Source organism: Chamaea fasciata, unplaced genomic scaffold (assembly GCF_029207755.1).
Source record: "Chamaea fasciata isolate MVZ Bird 193981 ecotype frontalis unplaced genomic scaffold, bChaFas1.0.hap1 SCAF_1, whole genome shotgun sequence".
NCBI classification, from domain to species: domain Eukaryota; kingdom Metazoa; phylum Chordata; class Aves; order Passeriformes; family Sylviidae; genus Chamaea; species Chamaea fasciata.
Window position 1 is genome coordinate 103,833,869 of NW_027094086.1, and position 15,719 is coordinate 103,849,587.

Here is a 15,719-nt window from a genome sequence, read left to right on the forward strand (position 1 = left end):
TGAGGGAAGTATTGATCCCAAGGCTGTATGGGACAATTATACACCAGAGAGTATTCTTATCTACAAAGCCTTGCTTCTTAATCCTGTTGCCAGAGGTAGCAGAAAAGCAACACAGTTAACTATGACAAACACATTCAAAAAGCACATTATAACCTTCCAGGAGAGAAGAAAGCTGAAGGGATCTTTACAGAAAAATTCGACAACAGACATGGTAACAGAATTTTGAGAGCCTGAAAGAGAGATCTGGCTGATGCATGAATAGAAAGAAAAGAAGGGATTTTAAAGATGTTCATGGACTGACACAGTATGGGGAACTTTTGACTCTCTCACATGAGACTTTGTAAAGTCATGCCTTTGCTGCAGAACATACTGAGTGACAGCATGGACGAGCATAAGTGAAAGCTGATACACTGCAAAGACAAACTCAAGTTCCCACGACCATTTTGCTGCTGTCCTCTCCTGCATAAAATGTACAGGAATTTTCCAGGTTACAGCATCTTATGGCTCCTCGTCCTGCTGCAGTCTCAGTTGCTATGACAATTCCTGCTCAGCCTTTTGCCAAACCTGTTTTTTCTGGCACATGTACAGAAGTGACACTGGCACAGCAACTCATCAAACTGAGCCACTTCTGGAGACAGGCTTCATGCTTTTGTCTGCATCCTTTGTATCAGGAGCTGGAATTGCATGGGCTTATTTGGAGCAACAGTCTGTGCTCAGTGCTGGCATTCAGGCCATTTTCTTGCTGGAGGAGAGGAGGCAGATCTGGGCCACGAAGCGTGACAGAGCATGTGTTGGCAGCAGCTTGTCATGTAGAGGAATATTAATGTTCTTTGTTAAGAGCCAACCCCTGTGGTCGCCTGCAGTGGTGCAGTTGGGTAGATGAGGGCTGGGCTCCTCCATCCATCCGGAGCACTGACTTTTCCCTCATCTATCCTCCCCTAAACCAGCATATTTTCTTGCTGCTGGTTAAAAAATTAGCCCGATTCATGCTGTCCCAGTAAAAAAGCTGGATCTGCTTGATACTCGAAGCCATCCAGCCAAGCCTCACGCAGGTTTCAAGCTCTGCCTGTTTATTTCCAAGATCACATATTAAACCTGAACATTTGGAATTAGTTTCTGGACATCATGACCCTTCCAGAATTTTCTACTTGTTGACACTGAGGTCAAACACGTAACAGGCCTCCATACATTGATAACTGACCTCCAGTAAGAGAGGGTGGGTTTGGCTTCAGAGCAAGACAGCATAGCACAGGTATGAGGAAATTAGTTAAAGTTCACAGGAGATCCTCATGTCAGCAGTAATTTGGCACAGACTGTGTCCTGGAGTGAAAGTCAGCACTACAGTCAAGAAAGACCTCAATATATATATGCAGAAATCAGAACATTTACCAGAATCAGAATCAGAATTCTGGTAAATGAATGGGAATAAGTGGCACAGCAAAGATAGGTTGAGCACAGATATGTTAGGGCTAGTGACAGCTCTGGTTACAGACCTCTTAGAGACTCAGTAACTATTTTTTACATAGGACTAAAGAGATCTCCTGTTAATTGAGTTAGCACGTTCAGTTATGATTGGCTTTTAGGAAAAATATCTCCTCAGAATAGTAACTTTAACCCTAGAACACTTGTGGAAAGGAGTTTGTGGCAGGTGATTTCCAGCAAAGAGTTGGCACATGTCATTTTAGGAGCACAGAAATTCTCCACTCCAGTCCAGATTATACCAGAAGCATCTTCTTTATTTGAACTATGAGCAACCCATTAGTCACTAAAGATTTTTTTTTTAGATGTCTTGATAAAATACTGTCTACAGAAAGGATAGCCTAAGATCAGTGCAAAATAAAATCAACATGAGGAAGATGCAGACTTCAGCTTCCACATCACCTGGCAGAACCAGGAATTTACTGAAATCTGATTATCTACAATTGCTGCTTTAACTGTGCACCACGCTCTGAAAGCTGACATGAGACATCCACTTTGACATAAAACATCTCCTGTTACAACCGTCCAGTTCAGTGGAGTTTTTCCAGAGAGGCCCCTGGAATTTTTAGGATGTCATCTTGTCATTAAGAAATTAGAAAATGCAACCCTCAATGGTCAGACCTGTGAATGAGATGAGTGAGGATGTTTATTTTTCTTCTTGATCGCAGAAACCGTAAAGTATATGGAATTTTTCTGTTTGGATTAAAGTACTGAGTACAAAGAATCAAAACTCAATTATAGCCAATGTAAGTGTTGCTTGTAAGCTACCAATGCTCAGATGCCAACACTTCTTAGATCAGACAGGGCTTTCATGTCTTTATTAAAGTGACATCACCAGAAAAGTGGGAATTAACTGTCAGCTATATGCAAAGCCACCAAAAAAAAAAAAGTTGTAGCACTAAAAAAAAAAATTGTATCTACAGCAAGGCATGACAAATGCAAAGAAATAGTTCAAATATCATACGAAGCAAACTGCAGTTTGATTGCTCTTGAAAAGTACACTTAATATATTTGCTGTAAAGAATACAGTAATTTCTTTTTTCTTACTGCTGGAAAAGGCTAACTGAAATATGTATATAAGCCATCAAGCTTTGATGGATATCTGGAGCCAGCAGTCATGTTTAAAAAAGTTTGATTTTCATTTATGCTGTACTCTATTACAAGTTGCTGCCTGTTTAGTTTTCCTGTGGCGGAAGCAAATCAAAGCCTTATGGAACAGATCTTATTTGTTGCCTGTAAATATCAGTGGGTCACTGAAAGAAAGAACCAGTAAAACTTGGAGGTTATTAACAAAAAGATCTTTCCTTTGCTGCATTTAGAAAACAAGATAGAAAACCAAGAGTATTATATATATATATATATATGGAATTGAATAGTATATATTATTACAAAAAAAAAAGGGCAGGAAAAATTTCAGCCTTCTGGTTTTCTTGCTTTACCTGCTTTATACTTTGAGGTATTTTCTTATGAACTCTGATAGAGATACACACTCTGTGTGCCAGACCTGACTTATGTGTGATACTGCATTTTCACATTTGGCAGAATCTAATACATTTTTAGATATTTTTTGGCACTCGGGGTCTAAGAGGGAAACTTTCTGTTCTCAGCAGATCCTGAGCTGGTACAGGGTTGTCTTGCTGACTCGAATGGCTGCATAAAACATGTGTTTATGAGAAGCTGAGAAGACACATTTCTCTGTACTGTGAAAACTGCAGCTATACTCAGAGCATTCATAAAACATTACAGCTACATCTTTCCTTGTCAAACAGAACCGTTAGAATCAATTCCCCATAAAAGACAACTCTTAGTCTCAACAATTGCTGTGATTTTTCTGTGTGGATCAAAGTCCATTTCATAAAACAAAAAACTGTCTCTTTCTTTAGGACTTCTATTTGTAAAAGCCTGATTGCTGTAAGCACACCCAGAGCTCCTGCCAGCATCTGACTACCGTCCTGGTGTAGGGGCATGCTGACATGTGGGCTTAAGGAATTTGACTCCACTCATTTCCATGGTAAATGTAATTGAGTAAAGATTAGTTATCAATCAAGGGATAAGAAATGAATTTGTCATGGTTTGTACTAGAACTTTCATGATGTCTCGAGATGCATCCTGCACAGTCCTAAGAACTGAAGGTAGAGTTGCAGAGAGTTATTATTGTCAGCTTAGGTTCTGAAGTAGAGGTTGATGTGACTGTTCCCTCTGTTTTCAACCTACCAGTGTGTCTGAGCCTTTCACTCTTCTCAGCCAAGCCTGACAAAGAAGGAAAGCTGCTGTCTGCTCATTATTAGTTGTATGGGTATAAAAGAAATGAAAGGGCTTGAAGAAATTAATATAGGTCTCAGTGTAAGAAACCTGGGATTTATCACTTTCAGCAGGGCAAAACAACTTGCCTTTTGTACTTAACTCTAAGGTATTACTATATTATAATTGCAAATGTATAGATTAAAAGTGATGTCCACTTTTCTAAGACTAAAAAAAAAATATTCATGAGGTTTCAAGTAAGAAACAACTCATTAATCCAAACTTAGATGTGTAGTTATTAGCCACATGTACATAACATCAGAACAGATATGCTGTGTGTGAGGTTGTGGTGCAGGGTTTGCTCTTGCTGCTTCTTACTGGATATTTGCTAAAACTGGAAGTGGCATCCCTGAGGATGTTCTTTCATCAGTCAACAGCTCTGTGCTGGCTTGTGTGTTACTGTTGTAATGTTAAGGCTGTTTCCTTTCCGGACTTTGCTCTTTCCATACCAGCTACAAACCAAGCTCTCCCACAGGACTTGACTTAAGACTTTCTGTTCAAACGTCGGCTCTGCATCCCGATTTTTTTATATATTTAAAGAAAAGGGAACCTTAGAGTCATCTAGAAATGCTTCTGTGTGTAAGGACTACTTGATGAGTGCATTGGCATGATCATCCCATTCTGTCATCAGAAAATTCCCTGCCGTCTACAAAAAAAGTTCCTCATAACTTGTACATTCTTTGCAAATTATCTGAATTTCCCCAGAGCTTAAAGCAAGCAGTTTCTGAGTCCCATGTAGTACTCCTTTCCAGCATAGCCTAGTCTGGTTACATTCTTGTCTGCCCCTTTCCTGTGAGCAGTAACCCAATGCAAAATGTAAACACAGCTCCTTTTCCGAGATCCAGCATCTATGTGTAAGCTTGGATGGAGCAGGTGGGGACAGACAGGGGAGCACAAGGGCACAATGGAACAATAGTGGCTAGAGAAGTGATTTCAGCATCTCACAGCTGCCCTAACCCACTGCAAGGTTTTTCTCGAGGGGGGGGATGATGACAAAAGAGATTTGAAGGAAGACAATGAGAGAGTTTTGCAGATGTTTACAGGGAGCTGGTCCTATGTGTGAGGAGAAGCATGGAGAAAGCACAAAGGTGCTTGTGTGACCACATTAGCAACTGGGTGACAGAGCTGACATAACTCACAGCAGCACAGAGCCTGGAGTTGATATCACAAGGGTTACTTGAGAGGATGGTCAAACTCTAATAAAACTATTCTTCTAAAAAGAAAGATTTGGTATACATCAAATATGGATCGCCTCTGCCACATTTTGCTTCAACCATATTTCATCCGCACTCCTGCCACTGACAGTTTATCAGAATGTCCCTCCTGTGCTGTGAACTTACTGTTTCTTGGTAAATGCCATCAGCTTACCCTTGCTTTTCGTGGAAATCAGATGCAAAAACTCACTGCAGATATCAACAATCTGTTTCAGGGGTTCCCAAATTTCTTTACACAATCCTGCCTATCAGTAACAATTTACTTTTTGCCTTCAGAATTTATCTTTGTTTGGGGATTCTGGAATTTAAATATTGAAAAATTAAAGCACCAACTTACATTGGAAATAATTTTGTTTTCAGAATCATCTGGGATATATCAGCATGCCTAGCAGCATGGTCTACACTTGTTAACAAAACACCCAAACCAAAGCAAAACTCAACTAAAATGGAAGCAATGAAGTTATCTGCATACAAATGCTGTACACTGATAGATAAACAACAGGGTGGTGTGTTGCAGCTGGAAACATTCAGCTACAATGCTGAGTAAGGGACATGCTTCAGCCATCTCCATTAGATTGGTGCCAGATATATTTCTTTCCATAAAGTATGTTCTGCGAGCACCAAAATGGGTTCTGCCAGATCAGTAGTGCTTTCTGAACTCACTTAACTGCAGCAAAGACAAAAGATAACACAATTTATTTGCTGCAACCAATGTCTTTGCAGCAGTTGGCTCTTAAAGTGGGCCATTACTACAAAGATTTATCCCTTAACATTCCCTCTTTCTCTCTCAGCAGTAGAAAAATTGAAGGCAAAACTTTTAATGTTGCAAGACAGTGATGACTCTGCATTATTGCAAAAGTATTTCGGTGCTGACCTTCATCCTTTACACAAAAAGCATCATAATGGTCATTCACAAAGGGATCGGTTTCAATTTTAACATCAATGGCTTTCACGCTCTGCTGTTTGCTGCCCGTCTTTCTGCATATAATTGTCCTAAAATAAAGAAGAAGAAGAAAAAAATAATCAGAAATCTTCTGGAGTTGTACATGCAGGTGAAATTTGGAGATTTTTTATCAGAGTAGTCAGGCATTAGCCTTAACTGTTTCAGCATTGGCACCTGAAGTAGTAGCGTGGGAAGATCTGTGAAAAAAAAGTCAAGGAAGAAATAGAAGTAATTAGAAAAATGTTTGCTGTAGATCAGTTTAAGGCATAGGGAGCAATAAAGGATGAATATCTTATTATATTCTGTAATAATTCTAAATATCAGACCTATACCTAGAGTTTTTAAGGCCATATTTTGCTCTCACATTTCAGCAATACACATTCCACTGATGGCACCTGGATAGAGATGAATAGGAAACCCAAGATTTGATCTGAAATGTTATAAATATTAGCATTTACATTAAAGAACCATTAAGGGTGCATATTTACTGCTCAAAAGCTAACACACGCAAACTCAGAAAATTCAGCTTGAGTTCTTGGAAGAAAAACAGTTGGTTTTTTTTGTTTTGTTTTTTTTTTTTTTTTGTTTTTTTAAATAGGCATTTCACACTTTTGAGTAAACTATTTCTTCTGGTTTGGTACTCAGCAGTACCTAATCCATCCTGTTGCCCCTGGCAGACTTGAAGAAAGGTATTAGATCGGTATTGTGTTTTACAGCTCTGTAAATGCTGCTGATGAAGTAAGAGTTTACTAATTATCTCTTCTCTCAGCTGTACTGGCTGCTTAAAACTAGCAAATGGAAGAGATTTTGCTGTAGAAAACACTGGTTTCACTGTTACATTGAAGGTTACAAAGGCTGGGAAAGTCATTTCAGCCCAAATTTTTGGAGCTGGATATTAATGGTGTGGGTTTATATTTTTGTGGACAGCAAGCTTGTAGAAGTGTTGCACAGTCAGCTATTCTAGTGAAAGGAAGATAAAAATGCTTTCCACAGAACGGATCCTTCCAGCAGAGGAAATTTATCATTTTGTACTGTGCAATGGTTGAACTCATGTGTCATCAGTCCTCCAATAAATTTGAAGAATAAAATAAGATAAAATAAAATACAATAATATTAAAAAACTAAAATTAAGTAAATAAAATGCCCATTCATTGAGGGTGGAAAAGATCCAGTGGAAACCCAGTATTTGATCATGTACTTAGATACTATATAAGAATTGATTTACAGAAATAGGTTTAGTCATGATTGTACAGATTATTTTCATATGGGCATGTGTTTGCTTTTGAGTAGTTAAATTGCAACTTTAATGTTCTTTTAATATAAACAAACAAAAGCAACGTGAAATTAACCGTATGGTGGTGGTCACGCATATGCACCAGAATGGTTCCTGCCACACTTGTCCTCTGGAAAACAACATGATGTCATTCCCTGCTGAAAGGCCGTTTACGATTTCAAACCAAATATGTTTCCTTTGTAAAGAAAGCTCTACTTCATTTTTTTTTTAGGGATAAAAATCTCTTTCAAAAAGTTCCTTTTTAAGGACAATATTGTCCCCACAAGTTTTAAATCCAGTTCTCTCAGAATTTAATGGATTTAAAGTCTGAGACCTCTAAATCAGTAATTAAACACTTAGACAAAAGCAACTTGATCAGCCAAAATGAGTTCAGATGAATGGATCAGGACATCAATTAGAAATTTTCTGTATGTATATAATATTCACATGTTGTTCCACTAGGTCTTACAAGGTCTAAGAGAATGAGACACTTATGCCTCCTTTCAAAAATTAACTCATCAATCTTAATCTTTCCAATAATTGCTCAGTTACTTAGATATTTGGATCAGTTATGTCTTGCAACACTGAGCAGACAGATAATGATACGACTGCAAAAAAAGTGCTTTTCATCTGTAATTTTGTACTTTAGGCTTCAGGCTCTCCTCTCTCTCTGAAAAAAAAAAACAAACAAACAAAAACTAACAAAAGAAAACAAGTTAGTTTTGAAGACTGTTACCATCATAAAATTCTGGTCTCTGAAAATCAGGCCACACTATTTCTATATTCTATCAAAGACTAAGATTCCTGAGACTTGCAAGCCACTTTTGAAATTCTTGTCTTGAATTTTCTGATTTCTAATTCCAATTTCTATATTCATGTCTTTTGTTTCTGCCCAAAACACTGTAATTTCTTCATCAGTTCTTCATCAGGCTACAAAGTTATCTGTGGGTGACACATCCTTGGTACAATGAGGTCATTGCCAAAACAGGACACCAGGTTCATGAGTAATATCCTGTATTTAAAGTGCTTGTTTCTCTCCCTATTTTTTTTTCAAATATTGTACAATATTTGTACAAGTTTGTAGCTGATAGATTTTGTCAATTAGCTAACTCATTTTAAGAACCTTTCTCAGCTACTATCCAGTGTGACCAAATTTACAAAGGTGTACCTCGTATATAGTTTCAACATTATGCATAAAGAAATGCTTTAAATTAAGATCTTCTACATGTATTTACATGTATCTGCTACTTAGGATTTCAATTTGGATTTTTGCCATATTAAAATTTATCCTATTCAAACTGCAAGCATCCTAATGCAGTCCTTCTGAAATGAAAGAAATCCTGCTTTGTACACAAGACATAGTGCTGGGTCAATGACTGGACTCGGTTATCTCAGATGTCTTTTTGTACCTTAATGATTCTATGATTCTAAAAAACTGAAGGAAGAAAAGATCTATTTAATCTCTTTCATTCCTTCTTCTCTGACAGTGGTTTCCCACCTCAAGCTCAGCCCTGCAAGCTTTAAACACCTTCAGTAAGCTGTTATTGCTGCTGATGACTAGAGCTTTAAGAGTGCTCAGCACTTCTCAGTAGCGGTTCGATCAGACCTGCAATGCCCATGGCATAGAAATAGTCTCTTTGCAGTCAGTAGGATTTCAGGTATGACTAAAAATGCACATTAATAGTCTATTTTCTGAGTTCTTGAGGGTTTCCCTAAATCCTAAAATGGCAGCTTTTAATCCATAATTAAAACTTAAATATACAGGTACATTTTTGTCATAGTTCTAAAAGGCAGAGTGTGATGCTTTTAGAGTTGTTACGATTTTCATGACTGAAAAATGGCTACCAATTCAGAATTCATCATATCTTGAAATTTCTTCAGCAGCAGCACAGCCATGCTGAAATAGGAGACAAAAAATTGTAGTTGTCCTACTCTTTCCAGCAGCCTGCTGAGAGGTGTTGGTGCCTAGTTTGTTTCTCGACTGTTTTGAATTATTGCCCTGGGGCATGCATCATGGCTGAGAGAATGTCACAAACTTTATACTTTTTAAGGGATGCATCCACCTACACAGCCATTCAGAAGAATGTAGTCATGCAAGTTTAATTCTATTTTTGGATACTTTCATGCATTATTTGAACTTAAGCTCATTGCTCAGCATACAATGTCATCTGATGCTCAGAGCAGTCTAATGTTTGATTGTGTGCCTTTTAGTTAAGAAACAGATTTGATTTCATTTTCCTCCTGTGGAGATTTCTGATGAAGGCAGATGTGCTCAGAAGAAACCTACTAAGTTCAGAAAGCATATCACCCATAACAATTGTCTGTGATCCACATCTGCCTGAGACATCCATGCATCCCTGAAAATTACTCTTACACAGCCGTGAACTCATAATCTCAGCATAAAAATCAATCAGAAACACTATCACCATAGACCATGAAAGTACCACATATTATCCAGTCAGACAAAAATGTGGTTGGTGGTGTTGACAACAACGCCTGCTCTCTGATGAAAAATTGGAAGGTACCTAAAGGTGTCTCCTTCGTTTTCTTGACAAACTACTGAGAATCTTCTCAGTCTACTTCTACCCAGCTTGGAAGAACAAAGTGCTCCAGCATGCCTTTTCTCCTCCCAAGAGAGAAAACAGGAGACCAGGGATTCTGCACTGTGTTGAACCTCAGCTTAACTCCTGCTGTACAACATGATTCATCCATCTGAGAACAATTAACAGTCCTTCTTCTGTACCCACCTTGGAGAAAAGATCAGAGCTTGGCCAATTTGATCATTGTTTTCCTGTGCCATGGCTCAGATATTGCAGATATCATGTGCACACAAAAGAACATCTTATATGTAGCACAATAAGGTATGAACCAGTCTTCTCAGAAGCCTTATGCTTACTCTTGTGCTGCTTAAATTTTTTTCTGATGTATTATGCAACGAATGAGTAATTGGTATATTTTGTGCTTCTTTTAATTCCTCTGTTCAAAGATAGAAATGGCAGAAAATCTGGCGTGAATAGCATTTATTTTACAATATGCCATAATATGCCATCATATAATACATATTAATAAATTATAATTATATGCTTGAACTGTTGTAATTATAGTTAATGCAATAAATTGTATGTATGTATGTATAATACAGGTATTTTAATAAAAACATAGTATTTTTATATGAATTATAACTTTTGTTTATAGTAATATCCACTGATAATTTTGCTTTCTAAGAAAATTACAAGACAATTTTGTAATACTTGATAATTTTTAGTAAGCCCAAGTTAAAACATACGGATTTGACAGCTGAGTTTATATGATAAAGCATGATCCATCAGCACAGAAAGCAGTAGGTGGGACATTTTTTAGTAGTTGCTTCTTTATCCATCAGTTGATTTTAGGTTTTGTAGTCTTAGTCAATAAATTCACTGAACTGAGTCAGAATGGTCTTATGACATTGATTCATAGTAGTATGAGCTTGCAATATATTCAGCTCAGAAGAACATCAGGAACAATGTGTTTGTTGAGGCACTGTGAAAGTCTGGTTTAACTAGAAAGTTAAAAACTTCATCAATTTTCTTAGTCAAGATAAATCTTTAACATGTTGTGCTAATATTTTTTTTCATGGGTCAGCTTTACTGTTTGTTTTTCAGTAACTAGGTAAGAGAAAAAAGCTAACAATAATCTGGGAGCCAAACTAGGAGATCTTTGTTCTTAGTCTTTCCCCTCTGTATTTTGGGAAACTGCAAATTACAAAGCTGGCTCTGATGAGGAATAAAATATAAATGACATGTTCATGATTACCAAAGGGAAGAAAATTTCCCTGAAAAGTCATGAAGGGGAGCGCAGGTGGGCTTTGGAAAGTCCATTGACTGGGAACTATAGAGGCTAATTTTGGCTGGATGTGACCCAAAGAAAGCAGCTGCTAAGTGTGACATGAAGACATTCCAACAGCAATACTGCCACTGGAAATGTCAAAAGGAGGTCTTACCAAGGCAGAACCAATATCCTTTAGATTCTTAAAAATATACACCAAAATGCAGCCTTTTGTGCTTAAAATTGTACATATGACTACTGAAATAGTAAGGCCTCTGTTCATTAAATAAATATGGCCCATTCATGCAGGCTTTCATACTGTAGCTTAGTATGAAAGATCTTATATAGCCATTTTACTTTAATATCACTAGGTACATATAATTTGAGCATTCTTAGTGCATGTAAAGGAGAATCGTGTTGCATCCTGGCCTAGACTAGCTGGGTGCTCAATGACATGTCAAGCATCACTAGAAAGGTGGTTTTACTCAATTTCACTTTACAGGCTCCAATCTAATCCATGGATTTCATAGCAGAGGTTACTGATTAGTCACAAAAGGGTTTAAAAATATATATAAAAATATTTTCTGAATGCTATTAATTTACAAAGCAGCTCCATTCTCAGAGGAAAGGCTGTCAGATACAACAAAGCATTTCAGAGATTCTAAAAAAAAAAAGAAAAAAGGCAAAATATATGAACCTCTTTTGAAAAGTAGAAAATCAACCTCATTAGAACTATCTGGCATGTTAAAATCCTAGTGTCAGCCCCTCTCATGCATTTGAAAAGAACAAGTATATCCCACTTCTGTCTTCATTTGTTCAGATAAACAAACAATCACCTTTAATCACCTGTTGATAAGAGAGGTGCTTTCTTGGACTAATTCTAGTCTAAGCCCAGACCTTCTTAGTTTGGATGTGAAGAATTACAGTACACCATTGCAGGTGGCGTCTCACTGGTGCCTTATTCAAACCCTTCAGTACTGCCCTCTCTCCTCTGGAATAGCTGCTGGATGTCTCTTAGGATGATCACGTTTGTTTTTCTCATAAATTTTACATGAGTTATTTCACTTTACAGCAGGCCCACTGGTGTACTGTGTTCTGTGACTACGCTCAGCTCTTTCTCCTGCTCTGCCTTTCTAGCTGGTTTAAGGTAGAAATTCCTATGAGCTTTCATAAAATACTATTGCATTGCACCCCATTTCTGTTACTCCATCTCTAAAGTCAGGCTTGCTTTCCTGTTCAATATTGTGATTTTTCTTGGTCTTAGGAATGATTTCTAACCTTCTGGCATTAACTAATTTTACTAGCAAACCCATGCTTTTTGTGCCAAAGCTTGCTAAAGTTTTGCTAAATCCCTCAGAGTTAAAAAAAACCCTTCCAGTAAAAATACAATTTAAATGTGAAAGTCATATCTCACTTAGTAAATGGCAGGTCTGAGGACTGTGATGCTACAGTTCCGCAGATGGTGGTTTGGGTGCTTGTCCTAGAAAATACATCAGAAATATGGGGGGTTTTGTACAGTGCTTTTCCTCAAAAAGTAGATTTTCTAAAATGTTATTCAGTTATTGGGCTGTCCCTTCTACAAGAAACATAGCTGTCATACTTTGTCCATGCTGTTGTCCCAAGTTGTGCAAAGAAATGATTTGCTTCTCACCTCCCTAAGCTGATGGAAAGTGGCTCATGTCTATACTGCTCAGTGATACCATCCCTTGGAGTAAACTGGCCATGCCTGTTTCCTAAATTCCTATTTCTTGACTGAGCTTTATGTAAAAATTCCGATTCTTGAAACACAGTTACTTTGTTTTACTTTGCATGAGACTTTCTGAGATGATTGACAAGAAGCAGCAAGGAAACAAAGTCATCTTCTAGGAGAGCGTGACACAAGCTGTGAGCTGTGGGACTAGAGTTTGTGTCATGAAGGCATTTTGTAGTCCAAGACCTCCTCAGACAATTTCATAAGCAACTCTGGCATTTTGAATTGGACCGCGTCCTGTCAGTTACGTCTGGATCTTTTTCTTGAAGGGAATTTCTTGACCTGCTTCAAATACATGTCAGGGAGCAAACTCATATGCATTATTATCAGTCAGCAGAGAACAGCCTTGAAATAAAACCAAGAGCTTGCCAAAGCAAGGTATCACCAGAACTGCTTCTCTGCAAAGAGCAAGAGGGCCTGTTTTAGCATGCAGACCTGGATGAATTTCAAGGGACCCACAAGCCCAAGGCTTTACAAATACACATGAGAGGGCTGGCAAGGATTAGCAACTGACCTTTTATTTCATTCCTTGGATATTGCTTTTTTTTCTTTCCCAGGAAATGTGCTTTTATTACCATACTCTCAGGTACTGGGCAAGTCCCATGCAGTAGACCGAAAAAGAAGTAGGTAGTCTTGTGAAATGCCATGTTTGAGTCTTATTATTACATTTCCCACTGGTGTCATCTGCAGTGAGGGCCCTGTTGTGTTTGACACTGTAGAAGCATTCAAAAGCAGTCAGTGCAAAACCCAAACAGCTAACAAAGGAAGGAAAAATACAGACAAAGTAATTTTCCTAGTAGCAAACATCTGTTCTGTGGTCAGCCGAGAAAAGAAGCCCTGTCTTCTGACTCTCAGAGCAGAGCTTATTCTAGCTGACTCTGCTTGCTCTCTCCAGACTTGTCCCCTCTGGAATAAATCCTCCAGGGACTGGGCAGGAACCAGCCCAGGGCAATTTCACACAAAGAAGCAGGTTGACAGCCCTGTAGGAGGTCCGTCATAGAAGAAAAATCCTATGCAGAGCTTCAAAGCTGTCATAGAAGAGATACATGGCTCCATTCCTTTTAGCTAAATAAGGAACAGGATAGGGAATAGGACAGCTTCAGCTTTTCCATCCTACGAAAGCACTGGAAATGAGTAAATTTGCAATGGGGATATTAATACAAGGTGTTGAGGATGTTTAACAATTTCTAAAATAAATAGTTGTTTTCTAATATGCTGTGCACAGAGTTGACATTAAGACAAATTGTCATGTTCACTTCCCAAATTTCAAAAACTCCAGAAAAGAAGTCAAGACCCTACAGGACATGCTGCCCAGTGCTGGAAGACTTGACACAAAGTTTTCCAGTGTGACATCTGAATTAAAAAGATAGCAGTGAGAGCCTTTCAGAGAACTCTGCCACCTTTTATTCATTTATATTCTGGCAGATCACTTGATGGTTTTACTGACTCACTTGTCTGACATGCAAGTAAGTCATAAGAGTGTCATTTTTAGTATAAATAGCTATTAGGGCTCATCTGACAAATGAGACTTGCCTAACGACATTTCATTTCCTGAAATGCAACAATGTGTAATGCTTTATAAGTTACACATGTCAGGACTGACTTGTAAAGGGCTTACTTCTGGCTTGCTGGGAGAAGTTATCCCTACCTACTTGTCAGTGGCTCTTCTCAAAAAGTTCCCAAGCCCCTGGACTGCCAGGGACTCGTCTGTGTAAAGAGTCCTGGACCCTGAATTGGGTTGGCCTGAACAACTGCAAGGGCAAGACAAGAACATCCCCTTATTCCTGTGAAAGTGGTTCTGTCTCAGGCTGCTCAAACCACAAAACCACCCAGTTTATTGTGTCTTTGGATTTGCTGGCAGGGATCTATTTGTTTAAGCAATTTCCATTCTGCATCAGTTGAAATGAATCATATTTGTCAAGACCTGCTGCTTGGGCTAGCCCAGTTTGTAGGGACTGAGGTGGGCAAATTTAAATATGGATGACCTGCATTTACATAAGAGTCATCAGAAATTTGACAGCCACCCAAACTGGGCTGGCTCTTTAGTCCAAATGCTCCTCTTTGCGCATAGAAGAGGTAAAGGCCAGAGAGCAGGCAATATAAACATGCTCACACTGACTCAGTGTTGTGCCTCTGCCATAACAGGAGAAACTCCCAGAGGTTTCCAGGCTATGATTTGGCTGTAAAAATAATAATAAGGACAAAACAATCAACAGTGATGGATATATTTATCAGGAGTGGGATTGTAATTACTCACTAAAACCATAAATAGTCATCAGAAGTGAACAAATCACAGACTTGTACAAAACCAGGAGAATGGATCTAGCAGTGAAAAAGTCCGTACATGTCTGCTAGAGCTCCTGTTCAGTTTTAAGTCTAAGTGGTGAAAGGAGGGCTGAAGCATGTCAGAAAATCTGCAACACTGTGAAGGCTTCAATAACAACATTTGTTTGTGTTTACTTCCACTGCCAATGTCTAATCCATTTTTCCTCAGGAGAAAGACTGGGATACCTTCTGGGCACCAAATAAATAAACCAAACCTCATTCTTCCTGAAATTAGAAACTTCTGTTATGATGTTCCCTCCTATTCATGTCCTTTCTGATGTACACAGTCCAAGAGGATATGGGAGAGTATTCTACTAAAGCTCTGGGATCTGCATTGGATGCCAGCTGCTGGGAGGATTCCAAGGTTTTAGATACAGCTTATAAAGTCCTGAACAGTTTTGGGCCTGTCATTCAAAGATGTGGAGGTTCATCAAGATAAATACACAAGGTGTGCCCAGCAATGAGTCCCTTATTTTAGAAATAATTTTCGATACTTCTTGTGGGCATGCTCTGAAATCTGCCTTCCCTTCCCTAGGTTATATCAGCTGATGTGAAGAGGTTTTTCTGTATACCAGCTATCCTTTATCCCTGCCGTCATGTTTCCAGTTATCAAGTAAATGCCCAAAA

The 15,719-nt window shown here is 38.4% G+C and overlaps 1 protein-coding gene across 1 annotated transcript in view; it reads right to left on the reverse strand.

Annotated features, from left to right (window-relative positions):
* SUSD5 (sushi domain containing 5) overlaps positions 1-15,719 on the reverse strand; it is a 40,145-nt gene that overhangs the window by 13,660 nt on the left and 10,766 nt on the right. Inside the window, exon 3 of the mRNA XM_066176367.1 lies at positions 5,869-5,987. Within this exon, the coding sequence (XP_066032464.1) occupies positions 5,869-5,987 (119 nt within the window). The remainder of the gene's footprint in view (positions 1-5,868; positions 5,988-15,719) is intronic.